This window comes from Ostrinia nubilalis, chromosome 24 (genome assembly GCF_963855985.1).
Source record: "Ostrinia nubilalis chromosome 24, ilOstNubi1.1, whole genome shotgun sequence".
Lineage (NCBI taxonomy): Eukaryota > Metazoa > Arthropoda > Insecta > Lepidoptera > Crambidae > Ostrinia > Ostrinia nubilalis.
In genome coordinates this window covers 11,980,816-12,005,050 of record NC_087111.1, presented here as the reverse complement: position 1 = coordinate 12,005,050, position 24,235 = coordinate 11,980,816, and the positions used below count along the sequence as shown (strand labels likewise).

Below are 24,235 nucleotides of genomic sequence, written 5' to 3'. Positions count from 1 at the left end.
TGGAACTACAATAAAAATGTGATTTACTAATACGTTTACTCTTGTAATAAAAAATACAACTTACCTCTGCAAAATATACACTTCTTTATAACACAGAGTATTTTTTTTCTAATCAAAACTGTTCAGTAACTATTTTTTATTTATTTTTGAATTCAGACAAACGACTAACTTGTCACTTTCATTCAAATTTTACACTGAGTGCACTACAACCAAAACACGAACGACATCTTTAGGTAAAACTTCGTATTACTACATTGCTAAATGTCAGTAGCTTCTAATAAGATGCAAAAGATGTCGCTACTAATAGTTTTGTAGCTATAGGAACGATTAAAGTCGGTGTTCCACAAATGGAACTGGGTGCCTTGTAGGGTTAAAATTCAATATCTTGGAAACTAATTGACGTATCGAAATAATTCTTTCACGTGTATTTTTTATTTTTAACAGAGAATACAGAAAGCTAAAAAACAAAATTAGTGAACATTCTTCATTATGACGTAAACTTACCCCATTTTCCTTTCTCAAAATTTTGTATCGCTCGTCTTACAGCCAACCCTTCGTTCAAATGGTTTAAGGACTCATAATCTGTGCAAATTGGATATAAATCAAGCTACACTTTGTGGGTGTCAGATATACAGGGTGGAAACGTTAAGTGATCTCACTCGATTATTTCTAAACTATACAAAATATCGAAAAACTGATTGCTGATCCTGAAAGTGCTTTACAAACTCTTTCAAACGGTACCAATAATAGGTTACAGAATAAACTGGAACTATTCGAAAATTCAATGTTTCTAGCTTCCATACTAAATGTATGCCAGCCACACAATATTAGAAGTGTAATTTATTTTTTGTTTAATAATAAACTTAAAATGTCGGTTAAATAAACTCGTAACTTGCATCTTATTTAAAATTATTTGTGGAAAACATTGGTATTAGGTTTTACTTGCTATAATATTATCAAGAGATGAGTGCCATGACTGTGATAGTACTAAATGTATGGAAGATGGAAACATTGAATTTTTGGATGGATCCAATTTATTTTGTAAGCTATTGTTGACACCGTTGGATAGAGCTCGTGAAGCACTTTTAGGATTAGTAACTAGTTTTGCGATATCTTGTGTAGTTTTTAATATTATTTAACTTTACCAAATGTATGGAAGCTGGAAACATTGAATTTTCGGATAGTTCCAGTTTATTCTGTAACCTATTATTGATACCGTTTGAAAGAGCTCGTGAAGCACTTTCAGGATCAGCAACCAGTTTTTCGATATCTTGTATAGTTTAGAAATAATCGAGTGAGATCACTTATCGTTTCCACCCTGTAGATAAATGGAGGGTTCATCTCGGTGATAAATCGATCCAGATAATCGCTGCAAGTTTGAATATCGATTTGATTTATTGAAAACCATTTCGATATATTTATGACCGATCGTGGACAATGTTACCGTGTCTACTTCAAATGAAGACGGTACTACCGTAATAGATTTTAGTAAGCTAACTGGAGTATAGATGGCGTGTGAAACGGTAACTCTAATTTGCATTTTTTGGGCTTCATTTTCAGGGATGTCAAAAGATAATTCTGTAAGTTTTTTTGTATTTCTAACACTCGTAAAATTTCCTCAACAATTTTGAGTCAAATAGACTAGAAATAGTTCAAATAGTATTTTAGAAATAAATAAAGCAAGTTTCAGTACTTAGTAATAACTAACTTAACTTTTGGATTACAGTAACAGTATACTGTAAAAAATACAATCATTCAATTTAAATCTACTGTAATTGGTTATTTAATGTAAGCCAAACATTTTAACCAATATTATACCGAGAAATGTGTTTATTATGTATTATTCCAATGAAACAGGTATTGATAAATTTCCAAAACATACAACCAAATAATAACAATTACAAATGCTTCAAATTACTAGATACTGATGTTCAAATAATTGGAATTTGTTGAAATATTCAGTTAAATGCGAAGGCATTTATTAACGTTTCAATTCGACTATTCAAATACAAAGCTTACAATGCCAATCGGCATTCTACTGCATATTTCAATAGAACTAATATTAGATAACATATAATTAGTAGAGAAACAGCACAGTGATGTGGAACAGTGATTGAAATACTACGTGACTGTCATGCGGTAATTTATTACGGCCGAAATGAACGTCAATTTCGGTGGTAAATTTTGTGGTTAAAATAGTAAATAGTTAGTAGATACTTGTTGCTAATTGTTAAGTATTGTGTATTCGTTGTTTGAACTACTTAGTAGGCTTCTAATCGAAGTCATTATGATGGAAAAAATAGTTCACTCTAATTAGTACAAACACTTTGGCATAAAAATAAACTTTTACATCTTAGAATAACGGTTAATTTGTCACTCCTGGCAACCTTCGAGAGCAAAGACGCATATAATCATGTACGAGTATCAGGTATATGCAGCTGTGTGCTTACCATAAGGTTATACCGTATACGTTAGACTAGCGACTGCTTAAAAAAAATATGTACATTAAAATGTATGACAAATTGTACAGCGCCCCTAGCTGCTTCTTTCATCATGAACTAAAATATTCATTTTTTTGACGCACTCGCTAGCGAGCACACCTAACGTAAACTCATGGTAAGGACACTGAATGCAAACTATAACTGATGTATTGCTATTCACCTATCGATGTTGGGCGGTTTTAGAATTGAATCATTCAGACAGGATTGACTGGATGGATTGACGTATCGGATAACTGCCCGACGTGCGGTGGGTGGATTGTCGATAGTATCAATTGCACAGGTGTGTGGTTCCAGCTAATAGCTTGAGGCAATTTTGCTAACATAAGCCGACTAAAACAATATTTGTATGATCTAGGTTACCTATCATTTGCGCGCGGTAAAGATTCTGTGATACCGCAAAGATAAGAAATGCAAAATAAAATAAACCCCCACTAAGATAAAAAGTCATTTTTTATGCAGATTAACCGCAATCGCATTGATTTTAAGTGAGACATGCTGTCTAGGATGTGAACTTCTAAATATAAATAACTCAAAGGTGACTGATTGACTGACTGGCGTAGTGATCTATCAACGCATAGCCCAAACCACTGGACGGATCGGGCTGAAATTTGGCATGCAGGTAGATGTTATGACGTAGGTATCCGCTAAGAAAGGATCTTACGAAACTCCACCCCTAACGGGGTAAAAAAGGATCCACGCGTACGAAGTCGCGGGCGGCCGCTAGTGTGAAATGTGATTATCAGGCCTCCCAACCCATCTAGCCATAGGTTCTGAAGGCCAAATCCTCCATTTGCCTCCGATCAATTATTGAGAGAGAGTCATCCCCCTGCAGTGAAGATTAAAATAAATGATCTGATGATGATGATGATAAACTCACTCACAGCTAATCTCTAAATGCTACTCATCGCAGTTCATCAAGTTAATTGTAAAACTCTATAACTCAAGCTCAACCACCATAAATCTACCTCAAACCAATCAATTCTAACGTGTACACTCGTTACAAGCGCTTATGCTAATGCGTGTGGCTGCAGCATTTGCATTAAGGCACAGTTACACTATACGCGATTCATCGATTCAGATAGTGTAAACACGCAGTTCAGTTCGTTTCGCAGTGCGTCGCCCATACTTCCGTGCGCGTGTTCGATCTTCTGTTCGATCAAGTTCGTGCATAGTGTAACCGCGCCATTACAAACAACAGCATAATATCAAGGTTAACATTGTGGTCTTATGTGGCGGTAATAGAGGCGAATTTGCAATAATAATAGCCTGAAGTGTACTGTACATCGTTGGAATGGATCCAATGATCGATAAACCATGAAATCTGAATGTTATGCATGTCATTGTAATAAAGATAGTATTTAATGTATAATTATGATACAATACACTAGGTACTTTAATTAACAAAGTTGTATGATAAACAAGGATTTTTTTTTTATTGGATGTAATACCTAAATAATGAATTAATATCTCATTGACCCACATCACAATTATTCTGGGTTGCACCATCTTACTTTAACTTTGACAAACGTCAAAAATCTGTCAAACTCCATACAAAAAGCACCGGTCATCGTTATAGTTACGGTCAAAGTTAGGTGGTGCAACTCACTCTTAGTACCTAATTGTTTATTTTTCGTACATAAATAAGTAATACATACGCACAGATTTTGTATTGACTAGCTTATAAGAAAACTGACATTCATACAACTTATTTTCCATTAATTTTCCTGCATAACACTTAATTTTTTGGATGACATTTTAACGACATGTTGATCTTGTATATTTGCATTAACTAGTACATTTAGAATTATACAAAAAGAATAACTACAATCCCTGGTTTGTCAATTGTCATCCCAAAAGGCTCAGACCGCCATCCGCACATTCGGTGACCTAGTTTCAGCAGCTGTCACTGCGGTAGGCAAAAATACCGCGGCTCGGTGCAAATAAAATATTATTTGAGGACCTTGGGGTGACCAATGTGTAGTTTTAATGTGAGACAAGCAGGATTGTGGGTAAAATGTATGGTTTTATTAATTTTTAAGTGGTGTACTAAGCCAAACAAGGACAAAATGGTATGCAAGATCGTAAAAAATTGTGTGGTGTCTAATACCTATGGGTTTAGATTACCACACGAATGCAATGTATGTGAATGTTAGCCATAGCAATTTCTTTTTCAACCGACTTCAAAAAAGGAGGAGGTTCTCAATTCGACCCGTATGTTTTTTTTTTTTTTTTTTTTCTATGTTTGTTACGCGATAACTCCGCCAATTATGAACCGATTTGAACAAATCTTTTTTCGGCGTATAGGTAATACCTCAAGGGTGGTCCCATTTAAATTTAATAATAGAAAAAACAACCCCCATGGGTGGAAAATTGGGGATGAACTTTTTTATACGCAATATCTCCGCCGATTATAAATCAATTTAAACGATTATTTTTTTGTTGAATAGGTATTATCAAAAGGATGGTTTCATGCGAATTTGAAGAAAATATTTCACCCCCAAGGGTGGAAAATTGGGGATGAACTTTTTTATACGCAATATTTTTAATTTTTAGTTTTTTTTTTGTGTTCACGCATTTGAAGTCGGTTTTATTTTTTTAAAAAGTTAATTATTAGTAAAAAAAGTCATAAAAGTCATTTATTTTCTGCAGAGAGGCTTAAAAACTTTCGCTTTGCCGATAGTGTGTTGTGAGTGACACATGAGTTTGATTAAAGTTGAAACACGATTATTTATTTAAAGTACTTCGAAATGTCGCGTCGGTAAGTTGTATTGTACATTTAACTTTTGTGTAAATTCCTGATAATTCTCCTGTATTCTTATCTTACACAACTATCCTGCCAAAGCCTGGCCGCCCTAGCAATGCGGAAGTCGCCGCGGCGCGTATTAATACGCGTGCCTACCCGCGTACACTCGCGAGTGAATTTAAATGCTGCTATTTCCGCGATGAGATTTTAACTTGAAAGATAAATGCGTAAAAAACCTGGTAAATGTTAAAATAGCGATAGGTGAGCTTAGGAGTCATTGTCATAAGTACAAACAACAACAGCGTTTAACTTGAAGCACTGTAGATTGAACATTAGAATTCAACTAGCCTATATGATAAGTGGCAAGTAATGTGGGGCTTATACTTGCCCTGAATAGATACTATCTAAGTAACTCCCAAGCTAAGCCAATGAACCTAGAAAACTGAATCTTTTACAAGTGCTGTTTTCGAAACAGGAATAAGAAAGGATGTTTTCAATGAGGGGTAAAAAGAGTGTTAAAAGTTTATGTGTAGAAGTCAATTCTTTGTTCTTTTGTCTCTAGGCTAATCTAATAAGACGAAACTTTATTTATTTGATATTTTGTCTGTCTGTCTGTATGTCTGCCTGTCAAATTGGACAATCAAATCGGACAATTCAGACAGCGCCATCTAGCCCCAAAGAAAGTAATTTATATGCTTGTCTTAAGGGTACTAGCTTAACGGATATACTACTTATACTTATTAATTACAGAAATTAAAATTCATCATTTCAATTTCCGCCCGGCAGGGAATCGAACCCGGGGCCTCTAGGCATAGCAGTCCGTTTTGAACTACTACACCAAACGGCCGAGTTAAATGCTTTTTTTGTTTATGTAATTCGTTCACCCCGGTTTACGGTGAAAAATTGCGGGTGTTACACAAACGCCATGACAACGCTCGTATGAATCTTACTGCGGACGTGTTTGGAATAAACAACCTTTTTGTTAAATGAACAGGCAAAAAAATAGGCTTAAGCTGAATTTGAAGGGCAGAAAACTCTTTATTGAACAGAAATAGATTTTAGGAAACTTGTAAACACTTGAAGGTTCCCTTGAGGTCTTTTAAAGAATCACATCTTTTCTAAATTATAAGGGAAAAGGAAGGGTATCACCTAATGATCATCAATATCATCATTTCAGCCATAGGACGTCCACTGCTGTAATACTCGTACACAAATTATTATAATTTAAACCCTTAATTAAAAAACCGTAACTAAAAAATAGTTTAACATTTTGATGCGAGGTACTGTAGGTTTATTTATTTATTGGGGCATACCAACAACATTACATACAAAGTAATTACATAAAAATCTTACTTAAAGAAGTTTAGTATGTATGCATGCCAATAACAGGTAGATAGTCGGTATTATGATAAATGGATTTGAAACGTTCATATTCGCTCACCGTTACAACACTCTCGAAGCAATCCCACTAACGAGTCGCAGCGTTAACGCAACGATAACGCACCGCTTCAGTATTAATCTGCAGATGGAAGTTCTAAATTGCTTTCAGTTCAAACGCTGTTGCAAAACGAGATGGGAATCAAAGTAACACAATTGATACCTAGTGCCTAGTGACAGTGTGTTAGCAATGAACTTAATGTGACACAGCTAGTGTTACATTAAAGTAAGGTTATAAAATAATGTAGGAGTAAAAATTTACAACAAAAATTCGTATCGTTGCGTAAACAGAAATACACTAAACATATAATAGGTCCATTGCAAACACATTTCTAATTTGAATCTTCGAAACTTTTGCAAATGTTTGCAAGTTATAATTTTATTAACCGTCCGCCAGCGGCTTCACCCGCGTGGAATTTTGTCTGTCACATAAAAAATTTATCGCGCGTCCCTGTTTCAAAAACCGGGATAAAAACTATCCTATGTCCTTTCCCGGGATTCAAACTATCTCTATGCCAAACATCGAAATCGCTTCAGTGGTTTAGGCGTAAAAGCAAGACAGGCAGACAGACAGAGTTACTTTCGCTTTTATAATATTAGTATTGACATTTCTAATTTGAATCTACTAAACTTTTGCTAATTTTGCAAATTATAATTTTATTTACCTATCTATGCGAAGACCAGACGTAGGACGACTACGGAAAACTTTTAAGACATACGCCCGTATTCACAAATGATACTTGCGTGAAGCAGCAAATCGAACGCACAGCATTGAATAGAGCTCTGTGATTGGTTCGTAGGTCACCCTGTGCGTCCACGCGCACTGTGTGACCTCACAGTAATGTTTGTGAATACGTTATTTCCCAAATATTACAGCAGAGTAACCTTGAACGCCAGCAGGCAAACTCACCGGAAGTATCGGAGCCTAACGACTTTTTAACGACTAGCGCGAGCTTATACCAAACGTCTTAACGGTGCCAAATGTTAATAGGTTTGTGAGTATTTTTGTTATTTAGTTCGTCACTGACGTAGGTAGATTTTCGTAGTATACTTGTTACTTCGATAGTGAGTGTAGTGGAAGTTTATAAATGAAAAGAGTGGACTGTATAAAATTAATTGTCTATTCGGTATAAATTTACAATACTATCGAGACCGTTTAGTGCAAAGTCGTTGAAGAGAGTGAGTCAGGATCGTCTTCTTCGATGTTCGCTCGCGAACCAAACATTGCTCGTTCGTTCGCCGAACCACGCCGAACGCTCGCCGCTCCCTCCGGTCACGCCGCCCGCCGCGGGCAATGTCCGTGAGTAGACATTACTTATGAACTTATGAACTAGTTCACTAGATGATTGACCAAACAACCACTTAATTAGACTGTAAACTAAGGCCATTTCATATTAACTTTAACAAATAAATAAATAAATAATATAAACCTGTGTAATATAAATAAATAAATGTCAAATATCTGTCCATACAAAAACACTGGTTGTTGTTATAGTTACGGTTAAAGTTAGGTGGTTCAACTTAGCCTTAATAATTTAACTGAGCTGTTTCAGCGAACAAAAACTTCAAGATGTAAGAACAAAAGAAAAAACAAAAAGAGCAGAAACAAAATCCCGACCCATTATTTAACTTTAACACCAGAGAAGTAGAAAGATAAATTCTCTTTCAAAACTATTGAACAGAACAAACTTTTAAGTGGTGGAATAAAAATAGCGAAACTATAAATTATTTCCACTTTCTATGCACATTTCGCGGCAGATTTGAAATGTATGACAATAGAAATCCAACTTTATGCTGTGGTGTTAAAGTATAAGTTGGGAATACAGATGTGCAAGTTTTCTCTATGAAAATTTTTGTACTAACGTCAATATTTGTATTCAGTGGGGAACTGGGAGTCTGCTTGCTATTTGTCAACTGTTCTTTTCTTCTACGAATATCTTTTCTTTTATTACTTTTACGCGTAGACGAGTTCACAACTTCTAAGATGGATGAAGTTTGTGTTTTAATTCAGTAATTATGTACGAAGATCCTTACCCCAAAAAAATTAAACGCGCGTTGAATACTACTTAGTTTAAAATAAGTTAAACTAGTGTCCAAGGCGCATTTAAATTTTTGTTGTAAGGGGGTAAGTGTCTACAATTCGTAAAATACGTAAACACAGATATTACAGTTAGATTAAAAAAATGTGTTACTTTTATTAAAACAATGTTGTAGATTAAGAACTCAATCTCATTGAATATGCTCACTCACTTGTGGGCATCTTTGCACAGCAATTGAGGACCCATTAGAATATAAAAATAAATATTAAAAGTACTTAACTACATACTCCATCAAAGTAAAATAAATATTTTTAAGGGCACATTTAAATGCTCGGTTGTTTAGTGGATTCACCATAATCAAAATAGCAATAGCCCACCCCTAGTAACAATCATTATTAAATTTGCCTAATCCCACCAGTAATAATATGATAATGCTCGTTACAATATCCGCTCCGCTCCGCTTATCTGTTCCGCAAACAACTGGATGATCAATTAATTAATAGGTACTGGAGGAGACAAAAGTTGGTTAGAACAATAGAATTTACAATTTAGAAACAATAGAGGTAAATTAGAAGAAAGCTCTTCCTTACTCGGCGCGTAATTTCGCGCGCATTATGAAAAGTTTCAAGTTAACCTTTAAATTTTATTGACATTAATTTTCACTATGGGTGCACCATCTTACTTTGACTATAACGAACGTCAAAAGTCTGTCAAACTCCATACAAAATCACCGGTTAAAGTTATAAGTTACGGTCAAAGTTAAGGTGACTTATATTTTATCATTCTTAATATTTTATCATAAGTAATAGGACAACGAACTAAATAATTTTGATTTGAAACTATCTTAAAATTGTATAGTCAAAACCAGCTGTGTGAAAGCATTAATTAGAAAAAAAATCTTCCTAAAATTCGAGCCTAAATTCATGTTTCTAAGCAGTAGCTCCCAAAATTAATTAATTTAAGCCAGGATAATTTGAAACTGTCTTGTCTGTGTTTTGTTAATGCCTAACTTCAGTTAATCAAGATATTTTGTTAAGTTTCTCTGTTAATAGAGAGATACATTTAATTTACAGAAAGTGTTAGCAAGCAAATAAGTACTTACTAAAAGAAAGAAAAAGCATTTTGTAAAATATACTTTGTTACTAATTTAGGAATAGCGCTTACTTTAAAAGCTAGAAATTGTGTTTTCATAAATTACAAACTAAAACTGTTTTTTGTCAAAGTAAAACTATAATAATACATGCGTATAAAATTTGAGAGTTGTCCTCCATTTCCCTAGGATCCTATCATCAGATCCTGACGTTTTGTGACAATGGGAACAAAACGGATTTTGAAAATCGGTTCATAATTGACGGAGTAATTGGTGAGCTATAAAAATACATACATATCGAACATAGAACCTCATACTTTTTTCAAGTCGGTTAAAAATAATAAAGCTTCGACATTCTGCCCCTTAAAATTAAATAGTCTTTGACGGCGGTTGCCATGGTGACGGCGTCAATACGCCAACAGCGCTACGGCGTTATACCAAACTAAGACAACGCTTCTTCTCTTGTTAGTTCACGTCTCCAAGGATAGATGGCGCTCTTAGGCAAAAGTTAGTTTGCCGCTCTTTGCTCGTAGCAAAGTTTGCATGGAAGTAGTTTGTTAACATTAAAGACATTTTACATTTTCATAGAAAAGTTCAAATCGAGTTGTAGGAATAATAATTTTTCGTCTTTCGTCGTGTTCGAAATCGTTGGGGGAGGCAGTGTACGTCCTATGGCTGTTAGATGATGATGATGATGATGATTTATACCTAACTAGCGGCCGCCCGCGACTTCGTACGCGTGGATCCCGTTTTACCCCCTTTTCCCGAATTTTCTTTGCTATAAACCTCACGGAGCCCGAGACCTTTCCAACGAATGCAAAACCGTGGAAATCGGTTCGTGCGTTCTGGAGTTATAGCGTCAGGGAGGAAAACCCGACTTATTTTTATATAGTAGATTAGCTTTAATACTGACCAGTAAATTAAAATGCAGAAGTAATTTTTTTGAGATTTTGAATTTGGTCCGAACTGAACTAGGTTTTCTGTACATTATCTAAATAAGAACCTCCTTCTTTTTTGAAGTCGGTTAATAACGGCTATCTATACCTCTCATCTAACAGAAGGTTAAAACAAAACTTCTGGGTTAATGTTTCAGCTGTAAAACTTAACGGCACTAAACTCTTTTGAGTCAAAGTAGCCAAGTTAGTTAAAAGTTGATTAAGTTAAAATGGTCGTTAACTTTAAAAGTATAAGGGTACTTTAAAACTAGGTAAGTTCTTTGTAAAGTAGATTGTTATTTTCTGGGGGCACGGCAGTGCCCCCACCAAGTCGAGCAAAAAAGCGGCACGGCCGTACCATCCTTTTCTCGAAGCAATTCAGGCCATTTTCGACCGCCTGTAACTTCGTTGTGGATAAAACTAGAAGGCTGAATTTTCATTAGCTATGCAGGCATTGTAAAGACACGGTATATTTAAAATTTCATTCAATTTGAACCAGTAGTTTAAGAATTATAACGGGTCAAAGTTACTTAATTTTGTCACTCACTGACTGACTCACTGACTCACTGACTCACCGATCATCAAAACTCTAAGGCACTTCTAGCAGACCTAGAAGCTTCAAATTTGGAATATAAGTAGTGTTTGGTGTATGAATCAAGGAAAAACTTAAATATTTGGGGGCACGGTAGTGCAACCGCCAAGTCGAGTAAAATTTTTCAATTTCGGTCCAGTTTTCTAGATACATAACTGCTGTCTACAAAATACAAAAAGAAATGAGATCCCATCAAAAACAATACTTGTCAAAAAAACCAAGTCTCGCAACTCAGTTGTTCTACGGTAAAAAGTTGTGAGATCCATGTAATACCAAGTCCAGGCCAGGAAATCTTTAACGTTTTACATAAATATATTGACTTGGCCATCGCATGAAAACACGTGTAAATTAAATTATTTAGTGCGATGGCCAAGTCAATAATTTATGTAAAACGTTAAAGATTTCCTGGCCTGGACTTGGTATTACATGGATCTCACAACTTTTTACCGTAGAACAACTGAGTTGCGAGACTTGGTTTTTTTGACAAGTATTGTTTTTGATGGGATAAATAATTATCTGTATACTAATATGTATTATAGAGAGGAAATATTTGTATGTTTGTAACGAATAAACCCAAAAACTATTGGACCGATTTGAAAAATTCTTTCACCATTGAATCCAAATAATTTTTGCTCATTATTTAAAAGATCGTCTATTAATTGATCTGTCCATGATAAGTTAATAGGTTAACTGAGTCATTAAAAATAATAGCAGTAACAGTAGCAGTAAGCAGTAATAAGCAGTAACGTATCAATTTTCAACCGACTTCAAAAAAGGAGGAGGTTCTCAATTCGACCCGTATGTTTTTTTTTTTTTCTATGTTTGTTACGCGATAACTCCGCCAATTATGAACCGATTTGAACAAATCTTTTTTCGGCGTATAGGTAATACCTCAAGGGTGGTCCCATTTAAATTTAATAATAGGAAAAACAACCCCCAAGGGTGGAAAATTGGGGATGAACTTTTTTATACGCAATATCTCCGCCGATTATAAATCAATTTGGACGATTATTTTTTTGTTGAATAGGTATTATCAAAAGGGTGGTTTCATGCGAATTTGAAGAAAATATTTCACCCCCAAGGGTGGAAAATTGGGGATGAACTTTTTTATACGCAATATTTTTAATTTTTAGTTTTTTTTGTGTTCACGCATTAATTTGAAGTCGGTTTTATTTTTTTAAAAAGTTAATTATCAAAACTATGCATGTTGTGTCTTAAAATTTACGTAGCAATGCTTATAAATTACTAGCTTTCCGCCCGCGGCTTCGCCCGCGTGGAATATTGTCTGTCACAGAAAAACTTTATCGCGCGCGTCCCTGTTTCAAAAACCGGGATAAAATCTATCCTATGTCCCTTCCCGGGACTCGAACTATCTCTATGCCAAATTTCATCAAGATCGGTTCAGTGGTTTAGGCGTGAAAGCGAGACAGACAGACAGACAGAGTTACTTTCGCATTTACAATATTAGTATAGATTACTTTTAAGAAAAAATCTAATGTGTAGGTCTGTAGGTACAGACAACGGCAGATCTTACTGCGCTCTTACACTATCTAGTAGTACATCGACACTAATATTATAAAGAGGAACGATTTGACTGATAGTTTGTTTTCTAAGGTTTGTTTGCATTGAATTTGAATAGGCTCCGAAACTACTGAACCTATTTGAAAAATTCTTTCCCCATTAGAATCCTACGTTATTTCTGACTAGCTTTTGCCCGCGGCTTCACCCGCGTGAAATTTAGTGCCACAGATGGGCATAAATTATAGCCTATGTGTTAATCTGGGTTACAAATAATAATACTGTAAAGTTTCAACCAAATCCGTTTAGTAGTTTTTGCCTGAAAGAGTAACAAACATCCACACAAACTTTCGCCTTTATAATATTAGTAGGATGACCATAAGTAGGCAGTACGTTTACCGGGACAGCTAGTAGTTACAATTTTGCAACAAAAAATGTGTTGATGTTCGGTCCTCTGTACTGTCATTCTATTAATTTTAAATCCACCTGATACCTCCAAGAACAAATCTCATTAAAACGGACCTCTCAACATCGACCGCTAAGTGGCGGTGCGAAAGAAATTTATGCCAATGAGGAAAAAGGCCGGATTATAAAGGCATCAATTATCGAGGTAGCTATTAGACTGCTAAGCCGATTGCCCGGATATTGGTACAGTTCATCGAGATTGCTATGAGACTTAAAGTTTTGCGTTTTATTGCCGCAGATAAAGCAATACTGAGATAGAGCCTTTGTGAGATTAAGTATTGTGAACTTCTTGTAGAATTGATATTGAAATGCAAATGTTTTTATTTGTTTTTCATTTGATAACGTCATCTGAATTAATTACTACGACAAAAAATACAAAACCATCTGTTTGAACTGTACATAATTTACGAGTATGTACTTAATCATCATCATCATCATTTCGTTAGCTGCTAGATAACTTTTTGCAATACAGCCTAATCAATCCAAAAAATTTAAGATTTATTATCTTCTTGAAGTTATCAAACCATTGGACTTCTTTAAATAATGAGAATGTGAATAAGTGACATAAAAAATAGATCTTTTTAATTTTTTTACTTGTATGCGTCTGTGAATACAGTGTTGAATAACTAGGTATACCTACTATTTCTGAATGTCTTCCCTGTCCCTTAAAATTCACAACACATTGTTAGCTAAATACTTCACTGCTGTAATTAAATCAATATGAAAACTTTTCGTTTCTTTGTTCCAGTTGTTAAGGACTAGGAAGTAAGCAAGATGGCGGCGTTCGTAGCAAAGCAAATGGTGGGCAACAAACTAAGCGCCGTTAAAGGTAAGATTTTGATATTTTCTTTAGGAGTAAGTCAACACAATGTTCAAATATATTAATAACGGGACTATTCCCACCTCTCGTTCCCACTGCTGCAACTCCTAAGTAGCTAGGATCTATAGTTTGACGGAAAGTAGGTAATATCTAAACCGTAGAAGGCCAAGTGTGTAGCAGGAAAAAATCTGTCTTTTAACTCGCAACAGAATTCATCCGGAGAAAATAGGAGTCACCGTAAAAATGTTGTCACCTGAAAATCTAAGACAGGATCTTTGGGTAAAAATTATAGGCCAATTCTCTCACTATGTGACCTAATTGGTCGGGTATAAGAGTAGTAAGAATTTTGTTCTTAGTAATATCAGTATGTTTCTGTAACCAGTTTCAGGTAAATTTTCCGGAAAATCTCAAATATCTTTTACCTTTCGACACAAAATTCGTCTTCCAAACGCCTCAAACGCCAAACTTTGAGCCCCCAGAAACACTAAATTGGTTAAATCGCCCAAAACCACGATTGCCCCAATGACCGCCACATTCCAACTGCAAAAATGACCACCTACCGTGACACCGCGTCAATTTACAAATCGTATTTAACAAAGTTGGTTTCCCAAGCGATTATCGCTCAAGTTGTATCGTTTACGGTTCATTATACAGGTGCAACAAAAGTCGCGTCGACAGTCGCTTAACGACCCCGTGCCTTATTCTTATTGGGCCAATAAGCGAGTATTATGATACCTGCCCGACTCGATTTGAAAGAAAATCGCTATGATCGGCAGCGGGAGTGATGTCTCGATTTATTTCGTATTCTTCGAATGTGGATACAGCGTTTTTATCGGCAGTAAAATCGCATTTCAACATGTCTGCTACGGTTCGCGTAACTCATATGATTTAGACACACATTTTTCTACGTGAGCATAAATCGAGACGCTGAATATTTATGTTTTATATTAAGGTATATTGCATGATGTTTTAGTCGAGTTTAAGTATATTTAGATCAATGGAAAGACGACTTCAAGAAGATAACTGATAGATAAAAGTGGGAAATTGTTTTCCAATCCAATCTACAGGCTTCTTATAGGAAGGAACAAAAATATACCCTACTAATATTATAAATGCGAAAGTTTGTGTGAATGTGTCGATATATTCGGTATGTTTGTTACACTTTTACGCAAAAACTTCTGAACGGATTTTGATGAAACTTTACGCTATTATTGTCCATACATCAGAATAACATACAAACTAAAATTTATAATGATCTCTGATAAATTGGCAAGAAGGTAATAAATTATACTAAAATAAACACCCAGCGTTTTATACAAAATCGGTAAAAAGCCGTCATCCCAAACCACAGCGACGGCAATTAATTTGATCTGCAATTAACAAAGAGTTCTCTCATCCGGCAATAAATAAAAAAGATTTCCCCGTCTCCCCATCTCCCCACTTCCATCTCCCCGCTTAGCGTTTACCGCAGATTTCCCATGGGCCGCGGAATCCGCTGTCGCGAATTTAAGTTATAAGCATAACATCTAGCTAATTAAGATGATATTTTTATTTATTGTTTATATTAATTATATTTTACGACAAAATATAACGGACAGATTGCCAAAAAAATTTTGTTGAATCTTTGGACACTTATAAAATTTTGAAAAACAGATTTTTTGATCTGAGACCTTTAAAAACTTTGAAAAAAATTAAAGTTATTCATCATTTTTAATAATTTTTTTTTTAGATAGGGTTAGATATATTATAAGACATAATTTAATAACACAAATAAAATTTTTATGCATTTACTTTATTAATATTTCATTAATTTATAGTAGGTAACTAAGTATAATGATAATAATCTTAAAATTAAATCTAATAAAAGTATTAAAGCGAAGAAAATGGAAGACATACGATTTAGATAAAGGAAAATATTGCAATACATTATTTACATTTCACATTATTATCACTTATCAATATTAAATCACGATTATCCAATTTAGTATATAATTATTAAATAAACTTATTGCTATAAACCTCAATATTTTACTGGTTTTATTGCATTATTTGAAGACTCAACCTAACCTAACCTCTGAACCAGGTAAAGATACAGTTAGCGTAAAATATTTCTTGACACCCAAAGTAGCCAATAAGATCGCAACACGTCTTTGTTACAATTGGAATAAGGTTGTGTTCTAAACTTGACCACTTTGGGTGTCACAAACTATTTGACGCTGACTGTACTGGGTCAATACTCGAGTAGAACAGCTATAGTCTGGTCTGCGAGCACGTAGATTTTTGTCCAATGACCCCAAGCTACCCATCCTTATCGCTCGCGCGTAATTATGTTGCTGTCGCGCTCGCACACTCACTGCGGCCGCCGGTCGCACGCGGTAATTACGCGCGAGCGATAAGGATGGGTAGCTTGGGGTCATTGAACAAAATGCTACGTGCTCACAGACCGGGCTTTACACACTTTGCATACAAGCACCACAGTTTAAAAATATGTTTTCTAACTGGCCGTTTACAAAAACACCTTCACGCCTTTTAAAAATAACAAAAAAAGCTACTGTAATCCAAATTCAAAATTCAAATCCTCAGATATCCATTTCCATGGAATACTCCTTGTTATGAAACAGACTGACCAAAACCTTCTTTCTCATTCCCTCGCCCTCTGCTGGGCTATACCCGTCCCGCTCGCACTCCGTGACGTATGCTCTCTTAATCTTCTCTCCCGAGTCAGGGATGAGGATCTGCTTTCTCTTTCTGGCCTTTCTGCTCCTGTCAGACGATCGCTGGGTGTAGGCGTAGTTCTCTTTGTTTGACTCGTCCAGGCTTAAAGGCGAGTGGAAGAGTTTCTTGCTTATGGGATGCATGTTGGGCTTTCTTACTGGCGAGTCGGTTTCCATCTGGAATGAAGAAAAGCTATGTTTAGAATATTGTTAATGTGATAGTCCCCTGTGTTTGTTTCTAAAATGTTTAAGATTCTGAAATATTTTTTCAAAAAATAGTACACAGATGGAGTAATAACTTGAAGAGAGAAAGAGAGAGAGAGAGAGAGAGAGTTATACAACTTAAATTGGCTGAATTTGTGTCTCTCTCAAAATCCATAATGTTGAAAATAGGGGACTTGAGTTTATAGGTATAAATTATTAATCCTAAATAAAGGGATATACTCATGAGATTACTTTAAAACTCCTTGCAATTGAGAATGTTACTAGGTATGCAAAATCACTTGAAACCTATGTTACAGTTAAGCTTTTACATTTACAAATACATAAGTTTTTATTTCATTCAAAAATACCCAGTAGTTATGATTTTATAGGCATTCAAAGTTCGCTTAAATATTGAGTCCTGCCGACGGTCACGTGACCCCGTGTGACGTACATTCACAGCGTTCGCTCACTAGAAAACGGATATAAACATACTTAAATAATGTTTTTTTGTAAATACAAACTTATTATACATATTAACACCCAGACCCATCACAGAAATTAAAATTGAACCAAACCCAAACTTGATGCGATTGTGTCGTTTTATTGCGAATTACCTTCCAGCTCCATCATTAGACCCCGATTACTATATAGAATTAAAATACTCATCAATACAAAACGAACGAGCCCAAACTCGATGCATTTAAGTCGTTTTATTATAGAGTTCCTATGGCCACCTTCCAGCTCCATCATCAGATCAGCTCCATGTCATCATAATATTGCATGGTCATCCAAATCACATGTGTTTGCGAAATTTCAGCTTAATCGGTTGCCTGGAAGTGGGTCTTAATTCAGTTTGCAAGATTCCACCCATACAAATATGAGCCAGTCGTTGTAATATGACGTCACGCGCATAAAATGGCGGGCCGGCCGCCGCCTGCACTTTTAAAATTCAATATCTTGGAAACTAATTAACGTATCGAAATAATTCTTTCACGTGTATTTTTTATTTTTAACAGAGAATACAGAAAGCTAAAAAACAAAATTAGTGAACATTCTTCATTGTCTACTTAAACCTTAGCTTAGTTTCCAAAACCAATTTGAAATGAAGGCCAAATAAAAATAACTGTGCCAATAGAAATATTGCCCCAAATAAAGCAGGTTGATTCCGGGAAGGCAAATCCCACGGCTATTGTGGACCAAAATACCAACTACCTGCTCCTATAAACCTTTTGAGCCCGTAAGTTCTTGGGTCAAAGAAATAAGAACTATAATGGAAACTATTTGCTAATTATTACTTCTATGTAACGGGATGTATGGGTTTTGAGGACTGTTTAATAGGTAGGACTTAAACTACCTGTCTTGTAAACATATCTTTGCTTCTTTTTTTGTGAAAATGAAATTTTATTTTTACCACTTTACTCCTAATACTCGTAATTAAAAGTTTATAAGCTATTTAGAAATCCTATAAGGTTATTATGAACTTATTTATTTCTCCTACATACCTAGGAACATTTGAGTTTACAAATCTACAACTTTAGAAAATATAGGATTTCTTTATAACACAATTTTTCAAATTAGATTTTTTGATTAACACAAAATGACCATCAACTAAAATGAGCTTGTCAAAGATATAAAAAAAAACCATTAACTCTATCACAAATAGTCATTAAACAAAAATGCTTACCCTCTCAGTGTCAGGCGTGAAATCCACCGAATTGTTCAGGATGTTGTTCGTAATTAACACTGTTAAAGCCTCTCTCGTCACCGTATTCACTGGGGTTGAAAACGCTGTAGCAGCCATCTTGTTTCGGAGAGTCGATACGTGTGCGCGCGGCGGAGGTTGGTTGGAGACGGCGCAAGCGCCGGTGGGCGGTTGGATTTGTCAGTGTGAGGATGAGATAAAGATATTGGAACAAAAGAGATGTGGGCGTAGAATTATAACAATATAGATAAGAAAACCTTCCACACTTTAATTTCTAACTACTGACCTGTCCCTGTGTTGTTTGTAAGATGTCGCTTTCTAGTCCAAGTAAAATAACTGCCTTAAGTATTTCAGTTGACATAGGTATGATTATTATGTGTGCTTGTTTCGGAAAATCTACAATACAACTGGACCGAATTTTGCGGGACTTTAATCGGCAAATAGCTGATATTGTTAGTTTAGTATTAGAAAACGAATACACATTAAATAAACCCAAGTTATACAAATCCGTCACAGACCAACATCAACTTCAGCACTACATCTTTTGGCGAAATAAGAAAATTTATGAATACGAGATAATGTATTAACAAGCCAAACACCTTTATTTCATTTCCTATTAAATATCAATTTGGATCTAATTCTATCAAAATCTTTATCATCAATTACTACCGATAAACGTTCAAGTCTTTAAATAGTTTTATAGTTAAACACATAAAATGTCAATTTAATACAATAATAGCTACTTCAATTAACGAAATATTTGGAATTTTGCGTTCGGCAGTAAATATTGGTCGTCAGTACAGTGACATGATAAATATTGAATGTTGAACATATTGGAATTTTAGTTTGCTCAGCGTAAATAAGTGCACTGTTCGTGCCATCATTGGGACGATGAAATTCAGCTGAAAATATGTAAGTCTATGAGTTGTAGGGATAGCTGTTTTATTTTCAACCGACTTCAAAAAAAGGAGGAGGTTCTCAATTCGACCCGTATGTTTTTTTTTTTTTCTATGTTTGTTACGCGATAACTCCGCCAATTATGAACCGATTTGAACAAATCTTTTTTCGGCGTATAGGTAATACCTCAAGGGTGGTCCCATTTAAATTTAATAATAAAACAACAACCCCCAAGGGTGGAAAATTGGGGATGAACTTTTTTATACGCAATATCTCCGCCGATTATAAACCAATTTGAACGATTATTTTTTTTTTGAATAGGTATTATCAAAAGGGTGGTTTCATGCGAATTTGAAGAAAATATTTCACCCCCAAGGGTGGAAAATTGGGGATGAACTTTTTTATACGCAATATCTCCGCCGATTATGAACCAATTTGAACGATTATTTTTTTGTTGAATAGGTATTATTTGTGTTCACGCATTTGAAGTCGGTTTTATTTTTTTTAAAAAGTTATTTTGAATCGTGATATTATGTGTGAATACGCATGATAACAACTTGAAGACAAATCAATTGGTCTCCAATTTACATTTCAAGGTGTGTGTTGTCTCTGCTTCCAAATGACTACTTTATTTCTTCGTAGGTTTAGAGTTTTGCCTATTCTAATTTAAAATTTTATGCGTGACCAAACCATTACTTTCTTAGCGATTAATTGCATGTATATGTACCTACTTACTGTTCTGTATTTTTTTTAATATACCTAATGTTAAATTTGGAAAATCGTTGAAACATCACGTTACGTAAAGATGTCCAACATTGAACCGTCCGCTACGACATTGTCAGGAGGGCGCTAATGTCAATACTGGATTATTAGTTCCGATTATGACATTATGACATTTACAGGAGGGCGCTCTATCAATACGGGTTGATTGATTTTGATTTGAGTCACTTGAAGTTTCTACATCGATTGACTAAAGAAAGAATTATTGTAACTAGGTGCTTCCTACTCATGATACAAGTTAAAACTGACAATATGTTACAAGTTAACTGAAATAATAGCCTACAAAATTAAATACCTACTAGCGGCCGCCCACGACTTCGTACGCGTCGACCCCGTTTTACCCCCTTGGGGGTTGAATTTTGCAAAATCCCGTCTTAGTGAGCACCTACGTCCTAAAAGGAACCCCCATGCATAAGAGAGTCAATCGATGAGTTAGCTTTCCCTTTTATAGATATAGAGATTAAAATTACAGCACAACTAGCTAGCTAAGTGCTGCACGTGTGGATTGTTTGCAATGAATGCATTTGTTTCGTGGAACTAAGTAGGAAAGCGAGTGACCTGCTCGCTGCTTTTCTTATCAGTAAGTATTATCCCATCAAAAACAATACTTGTCAAAAAAACCAAGTCTCGCAACTCAGTTGTTCTACGGTAAAAAGTTGTGAGATCCATGTAATACCAAGTCCAGGCCAGGAAATCTTTAACGTTTTACATAAATTATTGACTTGGCCATCGCACTAAATAATTTAATTTACACGTGTTTTCATGCGATGGCCAAGTCAATATATTTATGTAAAACGTTAAAGATTTCCTGGCCTGGACTTGGTATTACATGGATCTCACAACTTTTTACCGTAGAACAACTGAGTTGCGAGACTTGGTTTTTTTGACAAGTATTGTTTTTGATGGGATCTCATTTCTTTTTGTATTTTGTAGACAGCAGTTATGTATCTAGAAAACTGGACCGAAATTGAAAAATTTTACTCGACTTGGCGGTTGCACTACCGTGCCCCCAAATATTTAAGTTTTTCCTTGATTCATACACCAAACACTACTTATATTCCAAATTTGAAGCTTCTAGGTCTGCTAGAAGTGCCTTAGAGTTTTGATGATCGGTGAGTCAGTGAGTCAGTGAGTCAGTCAGTGAGTGACAAAATTAAGTAACTTTGACCCGTTATAATTCTTAAACTACTGGTTCAAATTGAATGAAATTTTAAATATACCGTGTCTTTACAATGCCTGCATAGCTAATGAAAATTCAGCCTTCTAGTTTTATCCACAACGAAGTTACAGGCGGTCGAAAATGGCCTGAATTGCTTCGAGAAAAGGATGGTACGGCCGTGCCGCTTTTTTGCTCGACTTGGTGGGGGCACTGCCGTGCCCCCAGATTATAATGTTATTGTATTTAGCCGCCGGTGTCTTATCTTTTACTTTTGCCATCTCAATACAAATTAATACAGTAGAATGCTCAGATAAAAAAGAATTAAGACTTCTATATTCTTTAAATAATCGCACATTCTAAGCCTTCTTACTTAGTACTATTGTACTTTTAAAATAGCCACATGCGTCATCCAGCTGAGAGATAAAGGTGCCACTTAATATATGAACTTGCAAAAATTCTTAGAAGTCAGATAAGCAATCGGAAAATGATGAACAAAAGGTTAAATATTGGCTTAAAGATTATTGTAAGGTCTAACAAAAACAATAATGGTTACATGTATAATCTAAATAACCCACTTACTGTAAATATTGTGATAAATGTGATTGTGAATTCCTTTGTTTGTATGTATGCTATGTATTTAACGTCTATATTATATTATACAAATAGATCCCTTAAGTCAGACTTTATGAAAATAATTAAAATATTAAAAATAGTGCGTTAACTAATTTGTTCTTTATCAGCAAATAAAAGGAAATTCTGTCAAATGTCATTTATTCTAAGATCATTAAGAATTATAATATTGTTGTCATATTAAATGTAAAAATTATCATTACAATAGTAATTATTATGAATGGAAATACATTTCTATAATAATGAAAACTGATTCGAAATTGAACTACAAATTTTAAATTTAAAATAATAAAAGCATAGTCGTTTTATCGCTTTAGTCAAATCATATAAAAAGATGATTAAATCTTCCTGAATTTGTTCAATTCATTCATTTTGGCCAGGCTGGCGTCGAAAAACTCCTGGCTACTGAAAGATATGGTTGCCACAACCTTTGGCGCCGGTCTGGTTACAGCTAAAGTCTCCACTGACCTGGATCTTTGTCCGTGCTGACTTTGAGAGTTGTAATACTTCACAAACTCCTCAACATTGGGAGTCAACGGCGAGTATGAGTTAGCCCTGGAGTTTGACGACGGCATTTCAAAAGATTTGAAGAACTCTTGAGTGGAACTGTACTTCCCATCCTCAATGTTGCTTCTGTTTACATTCTCCTTGTTTTTCTTATTCTTTTTGCTTTTCTTCTTCGGACTAGAGGTGGCTGGTGGAACGCCAAGGAGCATCTTCAACTGGGCTGTTTCGTCCGAATTCATATTATCAGTCTCAATTACATTTTCACTGACTGTTGTTACCGCATCGCTCTTGATATCATCTTCAACTGAAGCGTCGAGGAAGCTGAAATGCGGTCTCTGTCCGTGATATTTCAATTCCGCTGCGATCTCCAACCTTTTTATGTATGTCGAGATGGTGTGGATCGATTCCTTGAGCTGACATCTCTGTACATACTCCTTGAAGCGTTCGAGGAACTGCCTCAAAGTGCATCGGTTGGTCTTACAGTGTCTCCTGATGATTTGGCTGGTGTGGAGTATTTCGGCAGTAGTGACGCCGGTCTGTTTGATGTCGTTGAAGCCTTCAAGTTTGAAGATGCACTTCTCGTTCTTGATCGATTCGAGTTTCTTTATGTAGTAGGGGTCGATGGGTTCCTTGGAGTAGAGCTTGGGAAAATGCGTTTCGAGGAAGGGGGAGGTGGGGGGCGGGGTGAGGAACATGTTGAACTCGTGGTGGCGGCTTATGGCGCGCTGCGATGAGGGGAGTTTGTCCTCCTGGAAAAAGATTAAAAAATTCATGGTTGTTTCAGAAATCATCTGATTCTTTCAGAAAATTACGTTTGTCTTTGAAGTAATGCCTCATAAGCTCAGTTATGCATTAAACAGTTTCGATTCTTGATGGACAAGTTTATCGCTAATGATTATTTTGGAACCGCACGTGCTGCCGTGGTTGATTAAGAATGACACTCTTTTAGACCGTGACGTCAGAGTCACGGAGACTAGGTAGTACGAGTAAATTAATAAGCAAGTCTCATCAAACCTAAGCTCCTTCTAAGAATAATGCCGGATTTAAAAAATAGCTAGCAGTACCTGTACTAGCCAAAGATCACTTTGTAACCTTCCTTTGAGAAACTCACTTCCAGCAGTGAAATGACTCACCTGTTAGAATACGCTGGATGTACATCAAGAAGATAGCTGACAGCGACTGAAGAAAGCGGGAGATTGCGCTTTGATTGGAAAAGTTTTTAGTCTTGCAGTGGTCTGCCATAGGCTAAAGTGACTTACCATGGTTTCTTGGTGAGGCTTAGGTCTAATTGCGGATTCTCGTTGACTGAAAAGACTCACCATAGCCTCCAGATAGTGGTAGTAGTTGCAGACGTCCTTGAACTTATTGGCTTGCCCGCAGTACATCCACACGATGAAGGCTCGCCGGACGGTGGTGTTGGAGTAGGCCGGCGACGGCGGTTCCAGCAACGAGTGAGCGCCGTCATTGATGACGTCACCGAGGAGTCTAGCAAGCTATTCAGG

General features: G+C 35.7%; 2 protein-coding genes across 2 annotated transcripts in view; one reads left to right on the top strand and one right to left on the bottom strand.

The window, feature by feature from the left end:
• LOC135083765 (complexin) overlaps positions 1-24,235 on the top strand; it is a 435,534-nt gene that overhangs the window by 257,652 nt on the left and 153,647 nt on the right. Inside the window, exon 3 of the mRNA XM_063978505.1 lies at positions 14,069-14,149. Coding sequence (XP_063834575.1) covers positions 14,095-14,149 — 55 coding nt within the window. The 5' untranslated portion in view covers positions 14,069-14,094. The remainder of the gene's footprint in view (positions 1-14,068; positions 14,150-24,235) is intronic.
• On the bottom strand, positions 22,544-24,131 carry LOC135083860 (uncharacterized). Its single transcript, XM_063978599.1, has 2 exons — positions 24,053-24,131; positions 22,544-23,482 (listed from the first exon to the last, which is right to left on the bottom strand). Exons 1-2 carry the CDS (start codon positions 24,116-24,118, stop codon positions 22,565-22,567), a joined length of 984 nt encoding a protein of 327 aa, XP_063834669.1. The 5' UTR covers positions 24,119-24,131; the 3' UTR covers positions 22,544-22,564.

Bases quoted from the DNA above. Each gene is read 5' to 3' on its own strand.
- LOC135083860 (XM_063978599.1), bottom strand. From the start codon at position 24,118: ATGTACTGCGGGCAAGCCAATAAGTTCAAGGACGTCTGCAACTACTAC. The intron at 23,483-24,052 runs GTGAGTCTTTTC...ATCTTTTTCCAG, and splicing joins ACCACTATCTGGAGGCTATG to GAGGACAAACTCCCCTCATC.